We start from the raw sequence: 23,256 nt of genomic DNA on the forward strand, positions 1-23,256 counted from the left end.
TCACCCGGCTGACACAGGTCAGACAGATGTAATAGATCCAATTCAAACCTCATCCATAACAATTCAAACTCTTGATGTCCGCAGTCAAAACACCATCAATTTCCTGTCAAGTCTTCGTTCATTTCGGGGGGGTTGTAATTAAGTATGGATTAATAATTCATGTCACGCCCTCATACATTTTTCATGGCGACCCACTGCAGGTCACCTTATTGGATAAAGAAAGAGAAAAAGACAAATTTGAAGTTACTCAATTATTTAGAACAAAGATTTATCCTTCCCCCGGGGACGGAGGAAGAGCGTGAGGAAGAGTCGCAGATAAAACCGGAGGGAGAGGACAGCTGACGAGAGAACCGCTTCTCGGCGAGCGTCTTCCGCAGGATGTTTTCTAGGACGAGACCCAGGGGGCCAATTTCTAATACATCAAGGATCAGGGTGGACCTGTGATATGTCAAGCCTGAGTGGGGGACTCATTTAGATCCCAGGCACTGAATGAAAGACGTTAAAGGAGAACATCGGTCCTGTTTTGCTCTTTATGTGAAATATGCCATTCGCATGAGTTCCCCCCCTGGGGCCTGCAGCGGCAGAATGGTAATGCTATCTCAGAACAGTGTGGTGCTTTCAATTTAAAACACTCATGTTAAACATTGAATAAGGTATGTCTCCTTTTTCCAGACATTATTGGATAGTTATTCTAATTATATATTGTAAACTAGGTGTGAATGTCATTTCAAATGAAGCTTTGAGCTTCCTTCATCAAGAAAGTGTGAAAATCAAAAGCACCTGCATGTACCAAGACATCTGCTAAAGCAACAGATGTCACACCAGAGCTTTTGTGGGAAGAGGTAATTAAGAGGTTAATGAAACAGAGTGCTAATTATCACATTCTCTACACAACCCGTTACTCTGACTGAAATTCCTCTATATTGGCACTGATACTCTAACAATGAAGCTTGTAGATATAGTCTTAAGTGTCAAAGTGGGAAGTTGGTTTCCTCTCGTCACACCCGGTGAGTTTCCAGCTCTTCACTCCCAGCGAATGTTGTTTTCCAGCAATTCCCTCTTGGAGAAACTTAAATCACGGCTGGTGGTTTGCACCTTGCATAGATACAGCCCATTGCCTCAGTGTGCGTCAGCTCTGATAAGGTTTTACATGCCAGTTGGTTTTCTGATAAGAAATCCACATCTACAGCTCTGCTGCAAAAGCTTGAAGCACTGACATGAACTTTCTTCTTTTTCTTTTTTTTTGAAGTTCTCCATTTTAGCATCCCTGAATGTTGACTGAAATTAGTCCAAAGCAGAATTTGGCATCAAACTTAGTCTTTAATTCTGTTTCATTTAATCATAATTTGGCCAAGACTCTGCATTATATAGGCCAAGGCTGTTTATAGCTACTTGTAGTTGGACAAGATTTAGTTTTGAGAAGTTTCTTTACTTTTGTAGACTAAATTCATCAGAGCAGAGCTGAAACTTTTTCTGATGAATCAATTACTTATTGGTCTGTTTTTGATTGGCCATGTTTAAACGGAATATTGATCCAGCTTCACAAATGGGATACTTAACTGCTGCCATTTTATTTTTAAATCTACATCACATTATTGATTATTTAAAATCTTTCTAATGAGACGTTTTAAGTCAGAACTTGTTACTTGTAGACATCTGAAACCTCTACCTCCTTTACTTCACAGTCAACCAATGAAAAGAGACCAAAGCATTGTCTTATTGAACCCAAATTTGTCTTGGTCTGACAAGAAAAACCGAGCTCTTGTCAGAACGTATTGCAGCTTTAGATGGAAAGGTTGACAACTTGATAATACCCCAGTGGTTCTGCCTTGATCATAACAAACCGGCTCTCAATACTTGCTCCTTTCCCAGTGATTGATGGCCCAACTCAGCTGATTGTGCGGGATGTGTCAGACACGGTGGCGTTCGTGGAGTGGACACCTCCAAAAACCAAGATCGATCAGATTGTACTGCGTTATGGCCTCGTGGGAGGTGAGGGGCCACGGACCACCTTCCGCCTCCAGCCCACACTCAGCCAGTATTCACTGCAGGTGAGTGTGTGTGTGTGTGTGTGTGTGTGTGTGTGTGTGTGTGTGTGTGTGTGTGTGTGTGTGTGTGTGTGTGTGTGTGTGTGTGTGCGTGCGCGCGCGCGCGCGCACACAATTCCTCATGTCCTAAAGTTACAGATCTAATCATCAAGTACCTGGACTCACCTGTGTTCACAACTTCAACGTTTTTCTTTGGAGTGTGAGTTGACTTTGAGGTTATTAAATTGTCCTCACAACATGTGCGTGTGTGTGTGTGTGTGTCCGCACATTTGTCATGCTTATTAAATAATCTAATCTCCCAGTCCCCTTGCCTTCTGTGTCTAGAGATAAAACAAAAACAAAGGGGAAAATCCATGCAATAGATTAGGGGGACTGAACCGCCTCTGTTGTTTTTTTGCCGCCTCAGGTTCTGCGCCCTGGCTCTCGTTACGAAGTGTCTGTCAGAGGATTGAGGAAAGGAAACGAGAGCGGATCCATTTCCACAGAGTTCACAACCGGTGAGGTCTGACAGCGAGCAGATGTGGTGATAGTGGTGTGTGTGTGGGGGGGGGGGGGGGGGGGGGGGTTGAGTGTGTGAGTGTGTGTGTGTGACTGTGCAGTGCCTACCTCGAGAAAAATAACACTAAATGACATATGGCCCATAGCACACCCTACACTTTGTGATACTGTAGCTACCATCTGTTCAATGGGATATTTTGTCTCCTATAAAATTTGTGAAAACATCATCTTCATTTGTTTTCAGCGCAAACAGCTAAATCAAAATGACTTTGTTTTCAACTACAACCAAGATTAAAATTTACTAAATTGTCCACTTCAACATTTTTAAACTGAAGTAGGATCCTCTTGATACCTGATGATATCCTGTTGTAGTTTTAATCATCGCAGATATAGATTCAGTCAAGTAAAGGACAGATTGCTACAAACTGTGTCTGTATCTGTTCAAACTGCTGACGTTTGCTTGTTCACAATCCCTGAGAATTGGTCTCAGTGTCCCCAACATTGTCAGCTTTATCGTTCTTCTCAGAAATTGATGCCCCCAAGAACCTGCGGCTCGTGTCCAAGACCTCCACCAACCTCGAGCTCGAATGGGATAACAGTGAAGCAGAGGTAATTAGACATGAGCTGAATATTCATCCTTTTTTATTTTTGGAGCTTAGGATTTTACATGTAACACATGAGTGCACTGCTTGAAAATGTATGAAATTGAATGGTCTGATAGGAACATTCAATTAGGTTAAAAAAATCTAAATTCCTCTACCACCACTGGAAGCTACTCATGCTAATCCTTTCAAAATAGGACTCTCCTTAGAAATGTTGGTTTTACATGTTGTGGATTATACTGATAATGACCAAGCATATGCCAATGATGTCAGTTTTGTAAAGTTTTGATAATTAATCGTCAGTCCCATGACCTTATCCACCCTCTCTTGACCCTTTCCACATCACTCGCCCTGAAAACAGGTTTTAAGTCTGCTTTGTGATTGTCAATAATGAGAAAGATAAAAAAGACCCAAGTGGGCACAAGTGATTGCTGAATGTTTCACTCTGAATTTAAATGTAGTAAATCATGATGTTTCTCTCAGTAGTTCCAGTGATATTTGCAGGGCTCACTAACTACACACCCAGACTTACGAAGCCAGTCCGCCCTGATGCCTTTTAGCACTGCAAATTTATTCAGCCTCACGATTCTGCAAAGTGTTGACAGAGAGCCAAATATCATCCTGGGCCAATAGTTAGAGTTAACTGTTTATTTTATCAGCCATCAGCAAAGCAGGATAAAGACAGAAGCTGTTAAAGAGACATTGCAAATCTAAATGAGTTTTTTAGCTCTTAACTAAATGATATGACTGTTCTTTGATGAAACACAAAACACAAACTTAATATATCACATTTATTAACTATGGGTTGATATGGCTCATAACAACACCTAGTGTTTCAAACTAAGTGTCTTTCAGCTTTTAGGACCTATGCTTACAGTACGTATGCTAATTGTGTGGGAAGTCTCTACGTAAAGACATTTACAGTATATAAATATGATAAGGCAAACGCTCTCATCAACTTAACCCCTGAACCAAACAGCCCCTCGGCTTTTCTGTCTCACACAAAAACACAGACCATTTGACGAACATCGTCTTGGCCGCCGGCAATCTGCAGAGGCGTACAGCCACTACTTCTTCTGCTATATAACATTTCTGACGAAAAAGAGTGTGTACTGCTACTGGCGTCCTAAACACCCTGGATAACTTAGGCCCTGTACACACCTGGTATTTAAATCTATCCTGACAGATCTGATCCCAAGTGGCCAGCGCTAAGTAGGTGTGTTCACACCTGGCATTAAAAGGCTTGCAGAATGCGTCTCCTGTGACCGCATGTGATCCGATCTCACCTCCCCGCTCAACATGCAAATTAACGCGTTTGTCAACAATGTTGTTTTGACCCAGTCTGAGTTTACAGATCCATCCAATGTCCATCACTGTGTCTCAGAGAGAGAGAGAGAGGAGTCAGGAGGCGCTGAATGAATCTCATGCAGCTGCGGTGCAGAAAGATTGCAACAATATAAAAAAAGTATAAGTCATGGTGTCGTGGTCACTGTTGATGTTTTGGTGCTGAAAATTTAGAACTGATCACAAAAAATGAAATATTAAAACCAGTTTTGTTCGCGGCCTAAACTTAAGCAAGCTAATTTGAAGTGACTTTTGTGTGTATTTACGATGTCTACATGTGTTTTTGAATTTCCAGGGTGAGACACATGAGCCAAAACTTGAAGTTACACTTTAAACAGTGTTTTATTATTTTGTAACTGTTTAAATGTGTATGTATTAATGTAGGTGGAGGGCTACCAGGTGGTGTACAGCACGTTAGCAGGAGAACAGTATGATAAAGTCATTGTGCCACGAAATGAGGGAGCCACCTCCAAGACCACTCTCACAGGTGAGTTGGTCTTTCTTTCATTTACTTTGGTTTGTCGACACTTCTCCTCGATATTAAATAATAATATGTGAAAATAATGCATGTGTTGTGAAAAAGCCAGGAGGCGGCGGTTTTAGATTGCAGGATTATCTCCAAGACTAAAACATGTCTGACGCCCTCCAGATTGTATCTTTAGAAATTCTTGTTGCCCTGCGGGTGTATTGAAAGGCTGTCAGAGAGGAGGGGTCAGCCTGGATGTTTTTCCTGAAAGGCCACGGTGCTGGAAAGGGCATGGCCGGCATGAGAATAGAAGCTAAAGGTCCTCGTGTCATTCTGTTCAGCCCCTGCAATCAATGTTCTCTCTCACCTCATTTCTTCTCCGTGGCTCTCCCTGACTTTCTCCTCTAATAATCTCTGTCACTCTTGCTTATTTCTCATCGCTCATGTCTTCATCTCCATTTCCTGTAGCTTGAGCTCACCGTGGACGCACTGAATCGATTTGAAACTGATAAATTATGCAGTGGGCAAAATGAAACAGTGTTTTTTCACAAATCATACCGATGTACATCTACATTTGCCAAGAAATCATCTCCGATGTAGAGCTAATTGGGCTGATATGGAAAAAAAAAACTAATTGACATGCAGCTTGTGGGAGGAGGAGAGCGTGAAACGAGGCAGTGTGAAGTTGCAATTTGCTTTATTCTGCACGAAACCAGTAACCGCTTCTCTCTCTGTGCCTCAGACCTGCTGCCAGGCACCGAGTACGGCATCGGCATCTCCGCCATGAAAGGCAGCAACCAGAGTACACCGGCAACAATGAATGCCAGGACCAGTGAGTGAAATGTTTATGTTGCACTGTAAAAATCCACTCATCCACTCATGCATGTAAGACACAGTGAGTGAAACACAGCAGCGTTGCATTTGAAATCTCAGCATCACAGCAGGCTAGTTTGCGGGCCCATTTGTCACTGTACGTGTAATTCACAGCTTGTGCTGTGGGTCAACGCTCCTGTTCCAGCCATTAAAATCCGTTTTAGTGGAATTAAGCAGAACTTTGGCAAGACTTGTACTATTATAGGGCCCTGTGTAACTGTTTTATGTGTCCAGCTCTGGTCAAAGTTCCCATTACAGCATTTTAAAGCAGTAATAATGCATACTATCTTGCTAATGGCCCTCTCTATACCTCAGTGCTTGAATGGCTATTTGAATTTTTATTGTGTTTTGAGTTGTTTGGCTGTAAAAGAAAAAAGATCCCATTTCGCCCTCTGTTAAAAATGTTAGCGTAAGGAGGTGCTTCACTACTCTCACCCATCACAGCCACCGCAAAGCACATCTTTCCTCCGGTTGCAGTTATTTTTAATGGCATGAAGGTGTTTTGCACTTTGCAAAATTACACCTCCATTTGCCGTATGAGCAAACTCTCTCAACATCACCGTTCTCTGCACTTCATATGAACTTTTAAAACGCACTAGATCTGTCACACTTTTCTCAAATAGCTTTAAATATCATGATAACACCTGTGCACGATTGTGCTCATGTTACCATAAGCGTCAGTTGTTGAAAGCTTGAAGTTTCTCCTTTCCCTCGAAACTCCATTTGACAAGGAGCTGGAGTTCCTGGCAAACAATGCAGCTGAAGATTAGATGTGAATTATACAAATGGTGATTCAGTGGGCAAACAGCTGCAGGAAGGAAAGTGACAAACACAACAAATACAAAAAGAGGGAAATACAGATCGTCAGATCAAGTTATGGTTCGACAATTGTTAAGAATACAACAGAAGCCACAAATGACCTTAGATAAATTAGATAGATAAACGCAATGATCCCAAGTAATAGTTATGTTTCTGTTAGCAATGTTATCAGATGATATCACATGGGAATAACTGCATGTTACCATCAAAATAATTTACATGTGAAAATTCTTTGAATATCTTACAGGTTTGCCTCTAGGTTTTATTTGTGAATTAAAATGTTTGAAACACACTTTTTTGTCATCAAATGAAGAAGAATTAATTTAGCACGTTTAAGGGAACATGTGCCGTAAAGGATCAAAAAAACTAATTTGACCTGTCAGACTGCGTAAATTGCCTTGTTGTCTGAAAAAGCTCATTCTCCATTCATACAGTTGATGTGCTCATGTTCTGATATAATGCTGATGTCCACCTTCTAGGTCTGGATGTGCCCATGGACTTAACTGTGACAGCATCAACAGACAACACCATCACTCTGGTGTGGGGCGTGGTCCAGGGTCCCATCGACCACTACAAAGTCACCTTCACTTCCTCCTCTGGCGTCACCACAGAGGTAAAGCAGAGAAGAACATTAAATGGATAATAGGATATAAAATTGAGCACCTATAAGCTGCCTCGCAGGGGTCTACTGCACACTCACGCTATCACATACTTGTCCTCAAAGGAGCCGACGAGGCTGTGACCTTGTACAGGGAAGTCTTCTTAAAGTTAAATGTTGGTTTGACTGCTCCGTCTCGTTCCAGCTGACGGTGCCTAAAGATGTGACCACCACCACCCTGAGCGACCTCGAGCCCGGGACAGAGTACACCATCACCGTCGCCGCGAGAAGAGGCCGACAGCAGAGCACTGCAGCGACCATAGACGCCTTCACAGGTGAAGACAACGCTCCCATTTCATGTCACAGAAAAACAGAAAAAAGTGACACTTTTGTGCAAATTAGATTATTGGAAGCATCCATACAAGATTAACTTAGTTCACCTATTTGGATCTAGGACACCAAATGAAAACACACTGTAAAACCTAAGCATAGGTTGAAAACAGCCTCCTTTAATCAGAGGGTTTTCTGAAGAACTGACCACTGCCAACCTTTGCCAACCTTTACAAAAATTGTAATTTCTAAAACCTCTCAAGCAGATAAATGTGAATAGAAGCTTTTGATGGCTTCAGCATTTTTGCTTTAATTGTTAATCATTTCCTTTCTCTTTAACTACGTGAACATTCACGGATAAAGCTGTGTTTTGCCGAGATTAACAGGTTCTCCCTCCGCCTTTTCATCCAATATTTCTCTCACTGACTGAGCCTCGGTCAGCTTATGTTGTTGTTTTCATCAGTGGTTTTGTCTATGAAACACTGTAATCTGCTGCAGTATCACTCCCCTCGATTGGATCTGTCAGCCATTGTCAGTCACATGACTTCAAAATGATCACACTGTCTCATCTGGCTCTGAAGGGAGAAGCGCGCAAGTGTCACACCCGGTCTTTATAAGCGCTTGTGTTGCATCATCTCTAAATGGAGGATATATTAGAGTGAGATCATTTCCTTTCAAACCCAAACACTCCGCAATTTATTTCATCTGAAATAACATTTTCTAAGTCGCAGAGCAGTTTTCTCAGTTATCCAAAAAAGTGTTTCAGATAGAGACAGGAAAGGTCAGCGTGTTACTGCAGAAAGCTCAGGACCTGTTTGAACAAAACAGCCGTTTGACTGGAGTTAAAAGGTGAATATAATGAGCAGCAGGTATAAGGCGGGTGAGACAAATGGAGAACCTTAAAAGACTTTCGAGAATCAATCGGGCGGTGGTGAATTACTGAAGTCGGCTAATGAGCCAGCCACAAACGTCGGCTAATTCCACCTCTGTTTTGCATCGAGGTGTGTTTGTGTGTCTGTTGCAGCAACAGTTTCCCTGTCACACTTGACAATGTCTCAATCACAACTTAGCTCTCTTCTCTCCAGACTTGTGTCTACCGGGCGATATGTCAGATCACTTGTCAGTCCCCTCAGCTCTGTTGGCCCTCTGTTATTCTCACCGAGAACTTGATGGGATTTTCAAGTCGCACAAACAGCCGATATCAGGATGATGGGCACTCGGTTACCTGCTGCCAGATCTATCTCTTTTCTTCATCCCCTTTTATCATCATCAACTCCTCTCCTCTTCGTCGTGACCGGGAGGCAGTAGTCACCGCTTTAACCATCACAGCCATCATCAGTGCCTTCATCCTGACTTGTTATCTTTGGCTTCCCTCAGTAACGTCATTCGAACCATCTGGAAAGGAGCGATGATAAAATGATAAGAGCGATAAAATGACAGATCAAGAGAATCGGAGGGAATATAATTAATTACCTGTCATCTTCTCATCCAGTTTTCACTTGGCCGTATTGGCAACATCTGTCTTCCTGTGCTCAAGTGAACTCACCATGCGGGGAAAGAAACAACATGTTGAATGATTCAAAGTTTGAACCCAAGCTATGAATCCCAGAATGCCCTTTGAGCACTGCTGTCTGACCCTCAGTTATATTCACAGAGTGAAGTCAACTACATGCTGTATGTAGTTATCTGCCATATTTCATGTATTTGTCATTGCAGTTGTGTACATCACTCAAAATGCAACAGAGGATTGTTGATTTATTGACTTATTCATTCATTCATATTAGTTTTCTTTCCCAGGCTTTATAAATGCAAAAAGCAAAAACAGTAGAAACAGTAAAATCCTTTCATTGTTTTCATTATCTAAAGTGAATCATTTTTGTCACTTCTCAACCATCAACATGATCTACACTTTTACATTCTGGTAGTAGAAGTCCCATGTTTGTAGTCTCCATTTCCCATAATGCAGCCTGTATGAAATAGCACTGCAGGGTACAACAGCAGACATCTGGCATAATAACTGAATCATGCAGGGGAAAAAAGCCTGACATGAAAAGTTGACCTCAGTAACTGGATAATCATCTTCGCCATCAACATCATCATCATCCTCGAACTGTGCTATGAAACCCAAATGTGACATCACAGTGTTGCCCATGGCTGAACAGCATTTGCACATCTTCGGCGTTCTGTGGACTTTACTTGCTGCAGCTCTATTCCTGCAGGTCACTTGTGCAGTTTCAGAAAGAAACCTGAAACCAACATCCCCACAGATCAGTCCATTTCAAACAGGCAGCTTTAAAAAGGGCTTTGCAAATATCAATTCCACAAATGACTTGTAATTATCACCGTGAACGACCATGACAACATCATCACAACCACCATCACGGCCATCGCATGACACCAACAATTACTCTTCTCTTCCTTCTCTGCCACATTTAATCCATGTTTGTCATTTCTCCCGACGGCTCCATCGGTGCAGCTGTGTTGCAGTGTTTGGATGAGTGTCTTCTTCTTGTCCGTATGTGATACTTCTTCTACCAGCTCTCTGCACAAGGACACACGTACACCACCAGCATGGGGTTTATGAGATGCAGTTTTCTGCTGACTGCACGGGTCGGTAATGCACTAAATTGGAATGAGAATAATAAAAGGTACTAAAGAACCTAAACTCGGGTCGGTGAAAACAATCCAGGTTTTAAGAGATGACTCCAGGGGGAACAAGAAGTCGGTGATACATCAACACATGACTAATTACACTGACGTCCTGCTGTGTCAGCTGCTGCATTGGTTCATATTCATCATATTCATCATCTTCATCATCATCGTCTTCTGTCCAAGTCACCACCATCTACTATATCATCATTTTTCTAAAAGTTTTAAATACTCATCCTGGACTCATTAGTTTTTCTTCTTTCTATTTTTTTCTTCAACTATTTTGGTCTGTTCTGTCTCTCACCTGCTCCATCAAGATCACGCCCCAGGCTAATTTTCTCAACTGTATTTTTAATGATCTACTAAACCATCCAGAGCTACTTCCATCTATCACCAACTCACTTTTTTATCATCTCCATAACGATGGCAGGTGTTTTTTTCTTTTTTTCCTGGCTTTGCACCCGTCCTTGAAAACTCTCTGACGACCACTTGTCCCTCCAGGAATCAGACCCGTCACGCACCTCTACCTGTCCGAGGTGACTTCAGACTCTGTGTCGGTGGCGTGGAGCGCCCCGGCGCCGCCCGCCACCTTCTTCATCCTGAGCTACAGCTCCGCCGACGGGACTGACACCTCTAAGGTGACGCTGTACGGCTCCAAGACAAGGTCGCTGGTCCAGGGGCTGCTGCCGTCCACTCCGTACACCGTCAGTCTGATCACGATTCAGGGGGAGGTTACCTCTGAGCCCATAACAGCATCACTCACTACAGGTGAGCTACTTGAAGTCATGGAGGGCTGCTAAGGTTTGACACTGATGAAGAAAGATAAACACGAGCAGCATAAAGGTCAGAGTTTGTGTGAGCGCTGTGCAAAGGGTTATGCATCCTTGCTGCATATGCCTCCATGCAAGGCCAGCGTGCATGGTGTTTTTTTTACATGCAAACCTATTATGAGATCAAGTTTAGGTCATAATGTGAAGATTTATTTACTTGTATGTTTATTCTATGTCAGAAAATAGCAAAAATCCATCACAGTTTTTATTAGTTTAAAAAATGTGTTTTTCCTTTGGCTGTAAATATGTATGTTTTGTACTTTGTGTAATGACTTTTAACAATACTTCACATATCAAAAATGTGCTGTTCATTATTATTTTATGATCAAGAACGAATAAGATGATCAATCCCAATTAATTAAAGGGTTGCACTTTTATGAGTTTTAACTGATGGCACATCATCCCTGATTCAGTTAGGATTAATGGTAAAATAATTAGGTAAGGGGATTTGTTTAGAAGATTCTGTTTTCTTCTTTGGACGGAAGTAGTGAATGAGAATGTGTGAGGTAAAGAGAGAAGGTGGAATATGAGGAGAAATCTGTGTAAGAAATGGAAATACAGAGTGATTTCAGATCAAATATGTGCTTGCAAAATGCTATTTGAGCATTTCATTTGCACAGAGCCACAGCAGAATGAGTTTTGCAATTAGATGTCTGCCTTGCAGGTTTTTATTTCCTGCTTGTTTTTCTTTGCCGGATATAGAGACGCTGCACAAACAGTCCCCGCTGGTTTTCCCCTTCTTTTGACACGCATATGAAACTTGAGTCAACTGCCGGTCTGAATAATGATCCAGTGTTTAGTTTAAACTCAAATACGTTGTTTTTACTGTGGATAATGTTTGAGTCTGAAGTCCAGATAAATGACGCTCTACTAAAGGGAAGGACGTAGAGAAGGAGAAAGCAGAGAGAGGGAAAGGACAGACTCAATGTGAAGGCTTAAACTGTTTCTGTACAAGTTAGTGAAGGAGCTGCAGTCTGCGTCCGTTTGTACTAAGCTGCGTTTCCATCTACAGAGTTGAATTAATTCTGTTAAGTCCCTTTCTTTCCTATTCTCTGTTTGTTTTTTCAATTTTTTAGTTTCTTTTTTTTTTCTCCAATTACAAAGATCCTTCACACATTCCTCCTACTTTGCTTTCAAATAAATAATAAAACATGACTGTCGAGAAGCAGTCCTAGAAACGTTTATTTCCATTGCGAGCGTGCTGCTCTCATCTGGGAGGAGGGCAAATGAGAAGAAGGTCATTGTTTTAATATGCCTGAGAAATAGACAATGAAAAGAGTTTTCCTAGAAAGAGGGACAAAACATATATATCTTCAAAAGGGAAAGTGAGAGGATTAAAGACAAACGGTGAAAAGAGGGAGGTCAGCGTTGAACAATAGAGACGTTACCTTGGCATCAGTGCTAGAGACACCTGCATGCTGTCATCTGAATTTTGTGCCAGGCTTTGGCAGCGTCTCTCTCTCTCTCTCTCTCTCTCTCTCTCTCTCTCTCTCTCTCTCTCTCTCTCTCTCTCTCTCTCTCTCTCTCTCTCTCTCTCTCTCTCTCTCTCTCTCTCTCTCTCTCTCTCCCTCTCCCTCTCCCTCTCCCTCTCCCTCTCCCTCTCCCTCTTTACATTCACCCACGCACGCTGATAAGCAGATTTGCAGGGTGAAATTGGATGGGGATTCTGAGACAGATGTACAGAGTTTCAGGCACCTGTCTTTAGGCTGTGGTAATGTTGGCGCCCCACTTTGATCCTGCATGTTTGAACGTAAACGATGAAGATGAGAGGCTGTTCTCTAGGCTTTCCTTGTTAACTCAGGGGGGCTTTTTAGAAATACATTTGCTGTGTCATTTGAAACATGCTGCTGTCATGCAGGTTTTAATCACACTGATGGTCGATGAGTTTATTCCTCTGTCAAGGAGGTTGTGTTTTCATCTGAGTCGGTTGTTAGTAGGATTACGCAAAAACTTAAGGACAGATTGGGTCGAGGAGGCAGTCTGGGTTATTTCTTTTCACTTTCTGCAACATTACGAGATAATATTTCTAAGTTATTTTTTAAAATATTTTCATTTTTAGGCTCATTAGTGTATGACATAAATAAAAGTTAAGCTTGGTGCACATCCAAATAAAAATGAATCAAGTGAATGTAAATGTGGGTTTATAAGGAAACTCTTTGGCCGTGATGGAGGAATGGTGCTCTATTCAGTGCCCGTCTAGTTTTATATTGGTGTAAATATATTGGTGTAAACAAAGTCTGATTCGTAAAGGCCACTTTCACATTTTGGCACACACATAGGAAAGTGAATTGTGATCTCCTACAAAGACACAGTAACAGTAGTAGAAGTCTGTGACAGCATTATTCTATAACCTTCACCAAACCTCATGAGCAAATAACATTTTCAGCCATTACTCTTTGATGCCACGTTTTCTGAAGGCAGTTAGATATGCACAAATTAATTATCACAACTTATTAAAATGCTGCTGTGTTTCATACAGATGAAATTTAAATGAGTTCAAAGTCAAGAGTTATAAATTGAACCCTGAGCTGGTGAATAACAATCATTATTCCTTAAGACTGGGAAAGACAGAGTGTGGTAGGTTTACATGTTTCTCCCCTTGTCAAGGACCTCATTTGCTCTCGTTGCGTTTAACAAAACCTGTGCAAACCTTTGTTCTTTTAGGTTTATGCTGCTGGATTTCCTCCAGAATATCTTTTGATCATTGCAATATAAATTGCTTTATATTTATCTAGCTGTAATGAAGATGAGCTAAAAAACAATATCCTTTCGAAGATTAGTGCAGTATTGTGGCTTTCAAGGGCACCGTTTGCATTTAGATGTCTATGTTAATTCCTGAACATGCTTTAATTATAAACCACAAAATACGCTCCTACTGTACCTCTGGGATCAGAATAAACTGACTGATTGAATATATGTTGTATCAGACACCACAAATAACACGTCTTTACCCATCACATCACTCAGGACTAGACCCACCCAAGGAGGTGACGGTGTCGGAGGTGACCGAAGACGCGTTCACCATCTCTTGGATCAAACCACTGGCTCCATTTGATTACTACAAGCTCTCTTACCAGTCGGCCAAAGGTAGCGCATATTTCACCATGATAATTGTCTTAGCATTGTCTTGCATATTATTTAAAAAGTTTTTATTATATCAACTTAAACCTGGCACAAGGCTTATTCTTGTCACAGCTAAGTGAACATGGCATTTGCAGTTCCCGGTCTCTCTGGCGCAAGATATGTCGTAGCAGAGCGCCCTGCTCCACACCCTGTTATATGCAATTAATTCTAACATTTTATCAGTGAAATTTAATTAAAATTATAATTAAAATTTGGCTTTGATTAAATATTTACCCTGTGTACAACAATTGACTGAGCAGTATAACTCCGTACATGAATGAATGTGATGTTCTCATGCCGCTCTCTGGTGTCCCCCCCGCAGGTCGAGTGGACAGCGTGGTGATTGACAGTGATGTGACCAACTACACCTTGTCCAGTCTGTTTCCTGCTACGGAATATGAGATCAGTCTCAACGCTGTCAGAGCGAGTCAGGAGAGCAAAGTGGTCAGCACCTCCGTCTTTACAGGTGGGAGCTAATAATGAAACATTATTAGAACTTCATGATGGATGGTTTCACAGGAGAGGAGGGCTTTTTTGTTTTTTTTCTTTCAGTCTAAACCAATCAGCTGCAGCCTCCCTAAATCATTTTCAGGGACAATTTTTTGATTTTTGTGTTTTATTGAGGTTTGAAGAAGTTTGTGTTGATATTGCAGCAACTTATAGTTTCCGTGGCCATTTTTCATGTGCTGTTTTCTCATGTGAAGTCTGGATAGTGTCCAGATTTGCCCTCGAACACTGCAAACCAAAGAAGATTTGTTTGGCTCAGCTTTTTTCTCACCAACTTTTTTTTGTTTCAGCCAAGGCATGAGTTTGAGTTGAGTTTGTAGGACATGACGCTGCAAGCACAGTGTGGAAATCATCCAAAATGATGGATGAGGCTACAGAGTCATCTGTAATGATTCTGGTTTTGACGCGAGTTGCATGACTCCCTCTCATCTTAATTCTCTGGACTATTTAAACATGGGCTCTGGATGTTACACTGACTTTTTACTGTTGAGGGGCAGATGTTTGCCATGTAAAATTAATGAAGAATTCATCCCCCACCACTCAAGGATTAAATATCTCTGTTGCATTGATGGATTTGCATCAATTAGATTTCTGAGAGGCCATGTTTGAGCACATGAATAATGTCTTCGCCGTGTTTTGTTGCTCAGGTTGTTCTGTCTCATGAAGTGTTATGTGCCTCTTATGTCAGTAGGTGGCAGTAATTAATTGCACATATTGCTAGTTAGTGAATTGCAAGTCATCGCGTACAGAACCATTTTGGCTCATGAGAGAAGTTATGTGGAAGCGTCTGCGTTTGATGACAGTACATTTTTGTTCTGTCCATCGTGTTCAGTGGCAAAGTGCTGATGCTAATCTATTTGTGCCGAATTTCTGCTGTAGAGCTGACTAATGTTTGTAAAGACCAAACAGTGATAGTGACTGAGATCCTCCATGCAGAGAAGGACAGTGAGCACACGCAACGGTTGCACAATGTTTCTATCTAAGCTAAGTGGGATTTGTCCTGGTGGGCCGGCGGATGGTCCGCAAGAGAAATTAACACACCCAGCAGCAAAAGTAATCACACCCCAGCCCCCAACACCACCTTTCTAGTTTGCTTCAATCCCTGTCTACTACACTTTCAGGCCTATTGTTCTTCCCACAACAATAACAACTCCACGTAGGGAGATTTGTGCTAAAAAGAGAGAAAGTCTCACGCACGCACATACACACAGACCGACATCAGACAAAAAGGGTACAGCTGGCATTGCAGGAAGTGCAATCTTTGCTGCAGCAATAGATGAAACTGTCCAGTCCATGACCCAGTAATTGGTAACCTACTCCCAACTCCATCTCACTCTCTTCCATCTCCCTCTGCTTTCCTACCTTTGCTTATCTCCGTATCCCTTTTTCTCACATATTGTTATGACTCTCCGTATCTCTCCCACTCTTTCTCTCCCTTCTCTTCCCTATCCTCCATCTTTCTGTCCACTGTCTATTTCCTTTCCATTTTTGATATAATCTCCTGTTCCCTGCGTCTCGCTCCACCTGTCTCCCCCAATGCATCATTATAAGTGGAAAGTCTCCAGCTCTCCTGCTTTCAGACACTTAACTTAGCACTGAATCTTAAGTTGAGCAAAACATAAAACATCACCTACACACACACATGCATGTTAATACGAGACGCTGTTCTTTCTCTGTAAAAGAAAAGATTAACACGCCCTCCCAGAGCTGTGTGTGTGTGTGTGTGCGTGAGTGTGTGTATTTGTGTGTGTGTATGAGAGGGAACTGAGGAGAGCACAGAGCAGGGGAGATGAGAGCAGGAGGTGTGTTTGCATGCCAATGAGACCTGATTCACCAGGAGCCGGCTGCTTCAAGAATCCAGTGACAAAGAAGAAGCTCAGGGAGTTCCTTCTCCTCCCTTTCGCTCCCGTCTCTGTCTCGCTCTCTCTTTATTATCAGCTCCCTTTTTCGAACAGTCCCAGTGTACTCACAATGAGCAGAGCCGTCAGGGCTGTAATAGCCTGAAAAGAACATAACTCCAGAGTCAAGCTTGTTAGGAACAGTAAATAACATTTTCGTCACGTCACACAATGCCCAACCAGGGACATTTTAATACCACTTTGTACAACAATACACAAACAAGGGATTGGAGGAATGATCCAACATGCCTGATAAGTATGTAATGACTTGAGTTGCTACCTACTTCACTTCTTATTTAAGCAATTACTGTTAAAGGAGATGCAAAAATCATGATGCCTTATTTTTTATTTTGCCAACACAGCAGGTAGATCAGCACTTCGATGAATATGGGAGGGCTGACACTAAATGGACAGAGTGAAGCCTGTTTAATGGCTAATGACGCTGCTCATTAGCAAAAAGTCAGGACCCTCAGTGAAGTATAAAACTTTCCAAAAATGAAAGTTGGAGAAAGACAGTTTAGGTCCATGCATGTCCCATTGTTATACACAGACACATGGAAAGAAAATAGATAGTTTACTTAATATACACCTTAAAAATCACAATTAACAGTTGGTTAGTTAAGACTTACTTTACTCATGTCATGAAGCAGCGTGGGATCATGGGAGTTGTTGTCTTCACCACCATTATCAGAAATTAATAATGGTGATTCATTTTGAGTGACCGATACAAACAGCGGGAACCAACAAAATATCTAACAAAGAGCTAGTTATTTTAGACATTTTAATGAAGTCAGTAAATCAACTAAATGAAACATGTGCCCACGGAACATGTGCTCAGGGAGAGGCTCTAGGAGAAGATGAAAAATAGCGAATGACAGTAAGAGGTTAATGTGAGACTGAGAAGAGACCAGTGAGGCTTGTTCAGACGTCATTCAAAGGAAGTGGACTCTTATTTTTTAGTCACACGTAACAAAGAAGCCAAAGAAACTGGCAACTATGACTTCTAATTATACATGGCTAACAAGTGGTTCATGAATACCTGTGGACAAAGGATAATACTAATGGTAACGCCATGTGCCCGCTCAGAGAGAAAATCGTCTTAACCCTGCACTTAAAAGCATAATTAATGCTCATTGATAAATGTGTAGTCAATTCTTTCTCGCTATGAGTCTGCATAATGAACATTTATTTAATCAGGTTCAGCTGCTGAAAGTACCCGCTGGTTAGGAATAATTATTGGTCATGTCTCACTTTTCTATTTCAAAGTTTTGGCATATCTACCTCCACCGAGTGTTTATTCAGATATTAAATCCAGCGTTAAAATCTCTTCCTGTAGCTTTGCAGAAGACACAGTTATTTGTATGGCCGTGGTCCGCCTCATCCAGTGCAGCTCTTGGGTTAATATGGAGGACACACTTACACACTGAAAACCGGATGTTTTCTACGGTGAGGCATTGCAGCTTCTGCAATAATGAGAGCAGATGCGGTGATGGACCGGCGAGTGAAACAGCCCTGTGTGTCTGACTAACTGCACCGTCTACTGGTCTACATGATGACAGCAGACATAACACAACACAGTCTGACCTCCTAGTGAACCAACACTGCTGCCTCTGAAGGGCCGTACTGCACAACGCACACACAGTCAGTGCGGAGTTGTCTTATTCAGACGTATTAACCGTCCCATCACTGCAATCACATTTCTCTGCAATCGTCCCCAATAAAATCAAGGGCAGATTTAAAGCTGTCAGCAGGCGCATAAACCATATCAACATTTTATTTCATGAGTTAATCAAACTACAACCCCAGAATGGCTCTCAGTGGAGCGCATATCTCCACCAAGGCCCGGCAGTCCCCTCAAATTCAATCAAGCTGCTCCAAGTCGTATAGACACCAGTTTATCGAGATCGATGAATTATCCCCTGGGAAATCTGTGAAGATTAAAAAAAGAAGCCAAGTTTCCACAGGGTTGGTAAACTAACAAGGGCCGGCTACACCTTGAAATGATGCAATTGATGCATCCCACCCCATCCATTCAAAGCTAAGACCCCAAAACATATGACATTTCTGTGACTCGCTAACGTCTGGCTATCATCTCTAAATCAGCGGTTAATGTGTTCCCGATAAGATAAAAAGTGTACCCAACTTGCCAACTCTGACTACTGACTTTAATGAAAGTGATAATTAAAAAATTTGTATCTGTCCCTTTGTTCGGATCTGCACCATTATGTATAATTCCGTGGTTAACAAGTAAATGACTGGTAAACAAACCAACCAACGAACAAACAAGGGTGAAAACAGAACCTCCTTGGATGTTTTAAAACCTTTTAAACATCTTGTGAACCAGTACAGAGGGAAATCTATTCTGTATCTCTGTGATTTCTATAAAGTTAGTAAGGATAGCATCTCTTTGGAGTCAGTACAGAGAAACGATTCTGTCGGCCAGGAAACTATTAGCTGCAATTGTAATAATAATCCAGCCCGCTGTGTTGTAGATAGTTAACAGCGGAGTGCAGACTAACAAACTGTAGGCAATTGTTGGAAGGTAGCCATCCTCCTTATTAGCAAAATGACCAAAAAACATCTCTCTGGTTAATCCCTCCATCCTCTCATAAAGCAGAACCGTGCACTGCACTAAAAAAAACAACAGCAACTAAGTAAGGCGTTCTTTGTGTGTGTGTGTGCATTGATCTCCTCGGCTCGGCGCAGCTCCTCCACACAACAAACAATGATGTGGGTCTGAAACAACAGCTGAGCAGTAGCCACGTATGTCTCAGCTAATCATTTGTTTTTGCTATTTTTCCATAGATAAATCAGGCTCAAGCTGAGGGAGCAAAAAATAACAAGTGACAGTGGAGCCCAGAGTAGACAAGCAAACTCCTTGACGCTTCAGGCATCACTGCATTGCCTGAGTGATTGACATCTCTGAAAAAAATAGCAACAAACCGATTTATGTGTAACTTCCACAGGAAACAAAGGAAAGACAGAAGAGCCTATGTTAACTCATACTCAGTGAGTGTATTTACAGGTTTTAATTGGGACAAATGAAGTCCTGGATGCAGGATTAGGATTCTGGTCCAGCTATATTATGGAGGACTACGCTATAGGTCTATATGATAATCCTGATTTTTAATTATCCATACTAAAGCATAGCCCAGGTCAGAAATTAACAGAGCTTCTAGGTAATCTAGCCTTTTCTTGTGATGAAAATGTGTTTATTTTACATATCAAGTAATAGTTTAGTAAGTTGTTTTTTTAGTAAGTGCTCCTGAAAATCAGTTCAAGCTACAAACAAATTGAGAACACAAGGAGAAGCACAGGGAAGCACTTCACACGGAGGTGCTGTTTCTTTCAGGCCCACAGGATTGCTTTTTGTAGAGAATGAACCGAATCAGACGGCAGCAGGAGCTTCTCAGTGAGGTGGAGAAAAGAGAACAGGAGCAGAACAACAGAAACCAGGTCAAGAAGACGATGAATCAGGGAGTGTAGGCAGTTTGGATCTAGGAAACGATTGAGGAAAGGAGCGAATGATGATATCCCTCAATGCAGAATTCAGTCGAAGAAGGAGCTGATATCCATGACTCATATAGCATTGTAAAGCAACAAGGGGAATGCTGCCGAACCAAAGAGGGTTAGGAAACTTCAGCATGTTGCAGAGGATGGGATCAGGGTGGAGGAGGTTGTGTCTCGGATAACAAGAGGTGAACAACAGGCTCCCTGTACCAAACCCACCACTGCACCTCTGAATAACCAGACTCCTCAGGGCTTTACACAAAACAATTCCTAAAAGAGCTTTCTTGTTTTGTTTCACATGTGATGGTGCCTCAGTCGTTCTCAGTATCTGGTCAGTTTTTAAATCGCAGTCGTCAACCTGTTTCCCAGCATCTTCATCTGCCGCTTGTATAAACAAGCGCTCGGAGCTGTGCGTGGGAGGTGCCGAGGTCTTGAGGAGGCTGCAGGTCGCAATCAATTTCTGTCTTTGATAAACCGTGCAGCCTCCATCATGTGGAAAAAAAGCGAAGAGAGTCTTCTGCCTGTTGCAAGACTCTTTCAAATGCAGTTTCTAATTACATGACAAAGTTTGAGCGCAAGATGGGCAGCTTCCAGCAAAGGAGCCGTGCCCTGTACAAGCAAGTGCTGTATCCGTGGGACAAGCTGGACAAAGCTCCACAGAAAGGGTTATGTTTTCTTGTAAATGCCATCAGCTCTGATGTCCGACCTTTGTGCTCAACATGGGACTCAAGTTTGATGCCTCGCAAGAACACTCAGATCTCTACATCTCCCTGCGAGATAAAAGAATAACACTTCACAGGGCAGATGTCTCACTCGCTCGGTTGTTTTTTTGTACCTGAGGCGCAGCATGTGAGTGGAGTTAAAACAAAGTGCACAAGAAGAAACAAAAGTGAGACATGGCCAATTAACCAGGGGTTGTTTTTCTTTCATACCATGCAACACATGAGGTGTCTACCAGGGTCAGTGTTGCCAACTCTCGGGAGACAAATGAGAAACCTAGGCCCAAAACAAACCCAGTATTCTGATATCAATATATAAAAGTTAAAATACTATGTGGCAACTCTGAACAGGGAGGCTGCACGACCCCAGAGACAGAACTTTCTCGCCAGTATCACAACCCGGCAGCCTTACGACCGGCCTCTGGACTGTGTGGTGAGATGTACTGAGGCAGAAGTGCCGGAGCTCTGCACTTTCCTTCATGCTCGAGAGTCGAGATGCACTGAGAGTCATGAGGGGATACACAGACACGATGCTGAGAAGAGTGCAGGCTTCCAAAGGAGCTAAACCCTCTGCTACAAGCGATCGACACACTTGCAGTTTTCCCCGCAAAAACGGCAACACGCTCCAGCCAAATTAATATTACAAGTGGAATGGGGGGTCGCTCTGGGACTGCAAAGCTTATCGGCTTAGATTTTCATTTATTATGTTGGTTCTCCTCCTCCCGAGAAATGTTTTTTTGCCCCCGAGACACGTGAAGTCTCGGCTTCAGAAAAACCACATGTTCAGTAAAGACCTCCAGGCACGAGCAGGAGAAAACAAACACTATCAGCCAATATGGAGTCTTTTATAAAGCAGCTGTTAAATGAGAGTCATGATACTGAAGATGAGTCAGAATATTGTGTTCTGCTCATATTTAAAAGACAGTAAATATTAATGTGAACCAGTCAGTTTTACTCAGGGTGATGTAATCAGTTTGCTTTAGCTAACAGCTGCTCAGCAGTTAGAAAGATTAGGTTTTAGTAATAGTATGATATATTGAAGTATTATACAATACTTAATGGTTATATCACTACAGAACTCAAGTATTCATTGTTCTCTTGTCTTTAGGTTTTACAGCCTTTAGATCAGGGTTCAAATGATCAGTTAGTTATATAACGGTTATTGCAGAGTTATGCAAAAACTACAGATTACTTTGAAACTTAATTGAAGATTGAAGGATGGGTCAAGGAAGAACCCATATAATTATTTTGTGGATTTAGATGAAAGGGCAGAAATAGGATTTTGTCCTTGACATTGCGAGTTTTTTCAACATTTTGGTTGATTTCTCAGATAGTACCTGTGAATCCTGATGAGAAAATCTTACATATGTAGAGGTTTTTATCAATGGGCGTGTACATTTAATGAAAACCTGGATTTAGTGGATTTAAAATATGTTCAGGGATTGTATTTTTCCAGCTGTTGTATGGTAACAAATACGACTTTATATAATGTTTAGGACAGATAAACAATTTACGTAATCAGACTTTCTTTTTTACCATTTACATTTTGTCTATAAGAAATAGATAATCATATATGGGATTGTTCGGTTGTTCACTCTCCTCAGTATATGTCTAATTGACACTTCCTTTTATGAGTTGCTCTGCTGTATTGTGCTCCTGTTTGGTAGGAACAGCAGGTTGTTACTGGAGGAGGCTGCGAACTACACACAATCTTTATCTCAATGCTCATGTTTTATGTATTCAGTGGTAGATGTTGGCAGAGTAGCACATGTACAGGCTGTGCTTTTTGTGCAGAGCTTCCCACCGTCATGTAACTGCATCACATCCTTTTTTCTGGTCCCAACCCAAACATGGCGGTGAGCACGGGAGCCTGACTTCCAGATACCGATCCGAGTGTGAGCGTGACGTAGTTGTTTGCTAGAGCCGGTGCTTCGCCAGTGCAATCAGGAGATGGAGAGTAATGATTGGATTATCACAGGCTCTGATGATAGAGGATGACCTGTTTATTTTTCTTTTTTTCTTTGGCCATCCCCACTCTATCTTCATTGCCAATCTAATTGACTTGGCAGGCCTCCATTAAATTCACTTAAACCTTTTCTGCAATTAAAGTAATGATTTTAATTAGGTTTGTTCATCTTTTTCACTGACAGGAAAGACTAACTCATTTCGATGTGCTAATGAGCCCCTTTTTTTTTTATTCCGACGAGGGCAGGGCGATATTAATTAGCTCATCCGGGCCGAGCTTTGGAGCACATGCTCGTGTGCAGGCAGTGTTGTGTGTTCTCCTGCCACTTTGTAGCTGTGCCCAAATAACAGGCCTGGGCAGAAATGGAGGTTGAAACACTGAGGTTAAAGGTATAATTATATTCAACCTCAATTTTGACATGTCCTGCAGTCTGAGAGTGAAATTAGGGACGAGCCAGGGAAACGTCAGGCTCAAGA

General features: G+C 41.9%; 1 protein-coding gene across 1 annotated transcript in view; it reads left to right on the forward strand.

The window, feature by feature from the left end:
* tnr (tenascin R (restrictin, janusin)) overlaps window positions 1–23,256 on the forward strand; it is a 69,788-nt gene that overhangs the window by 18,060 nt on the left and 28,472 nt on the right. Inside the window, exons 10-19 of the mRNA XM_061084860.1 lie at window positions 1,873–2,051; window positions 2,455–2,545; window positions 3,055–3,155; window positions 4,877–4,979; window positions 5,701–5,790; window positions 7,130–7,263; window positions 7,454–7,583; window positions 10,729–10,995; window positions 14,025–14,144; window positions 14,503–14,646. Of these exons, the coding sequence (XP_060940843.1) occupies window positions 1,873–2,051; window positions 2,455–2,545; window positions 3,055–3,155; window positions 4,877–4,979; window positions 5,701–5,790; window positions 7,130–7,263; window positions 7,454–7,583; window positions 10,729–10,995; window positions 14,025–14,144; window positions 14,503–14,646 (1,359 nt within the window). The remainder of the gene's footprint in view (window positions 1–1,872; window positions 2,052–2,454; window positions 2,546–3,054; window positions 3,156–4,876; window positions 4,980–5,700; window positions 5,791–7,129; window positions 7,264–7,453; window positions 7,584–10,728; window positions 10,996–14,024; window positions 14,145–14,502; window positions 14,647–23,256) is intronic.

The sequence above is a fragment of the Limanda limanda genome, chromosome 13 (assembly GCF_963576545.1).
Source record: "Limanda limanda chromosome 13, fLimLim1.1, whole genome shotgun sequence".
Lineage (NCBI taxonomy): Eukaryota > Metazoa > Chordata > Actinopteri > Pleuronectiformes > Pleuronectidae > Limanda > Limanda limanda.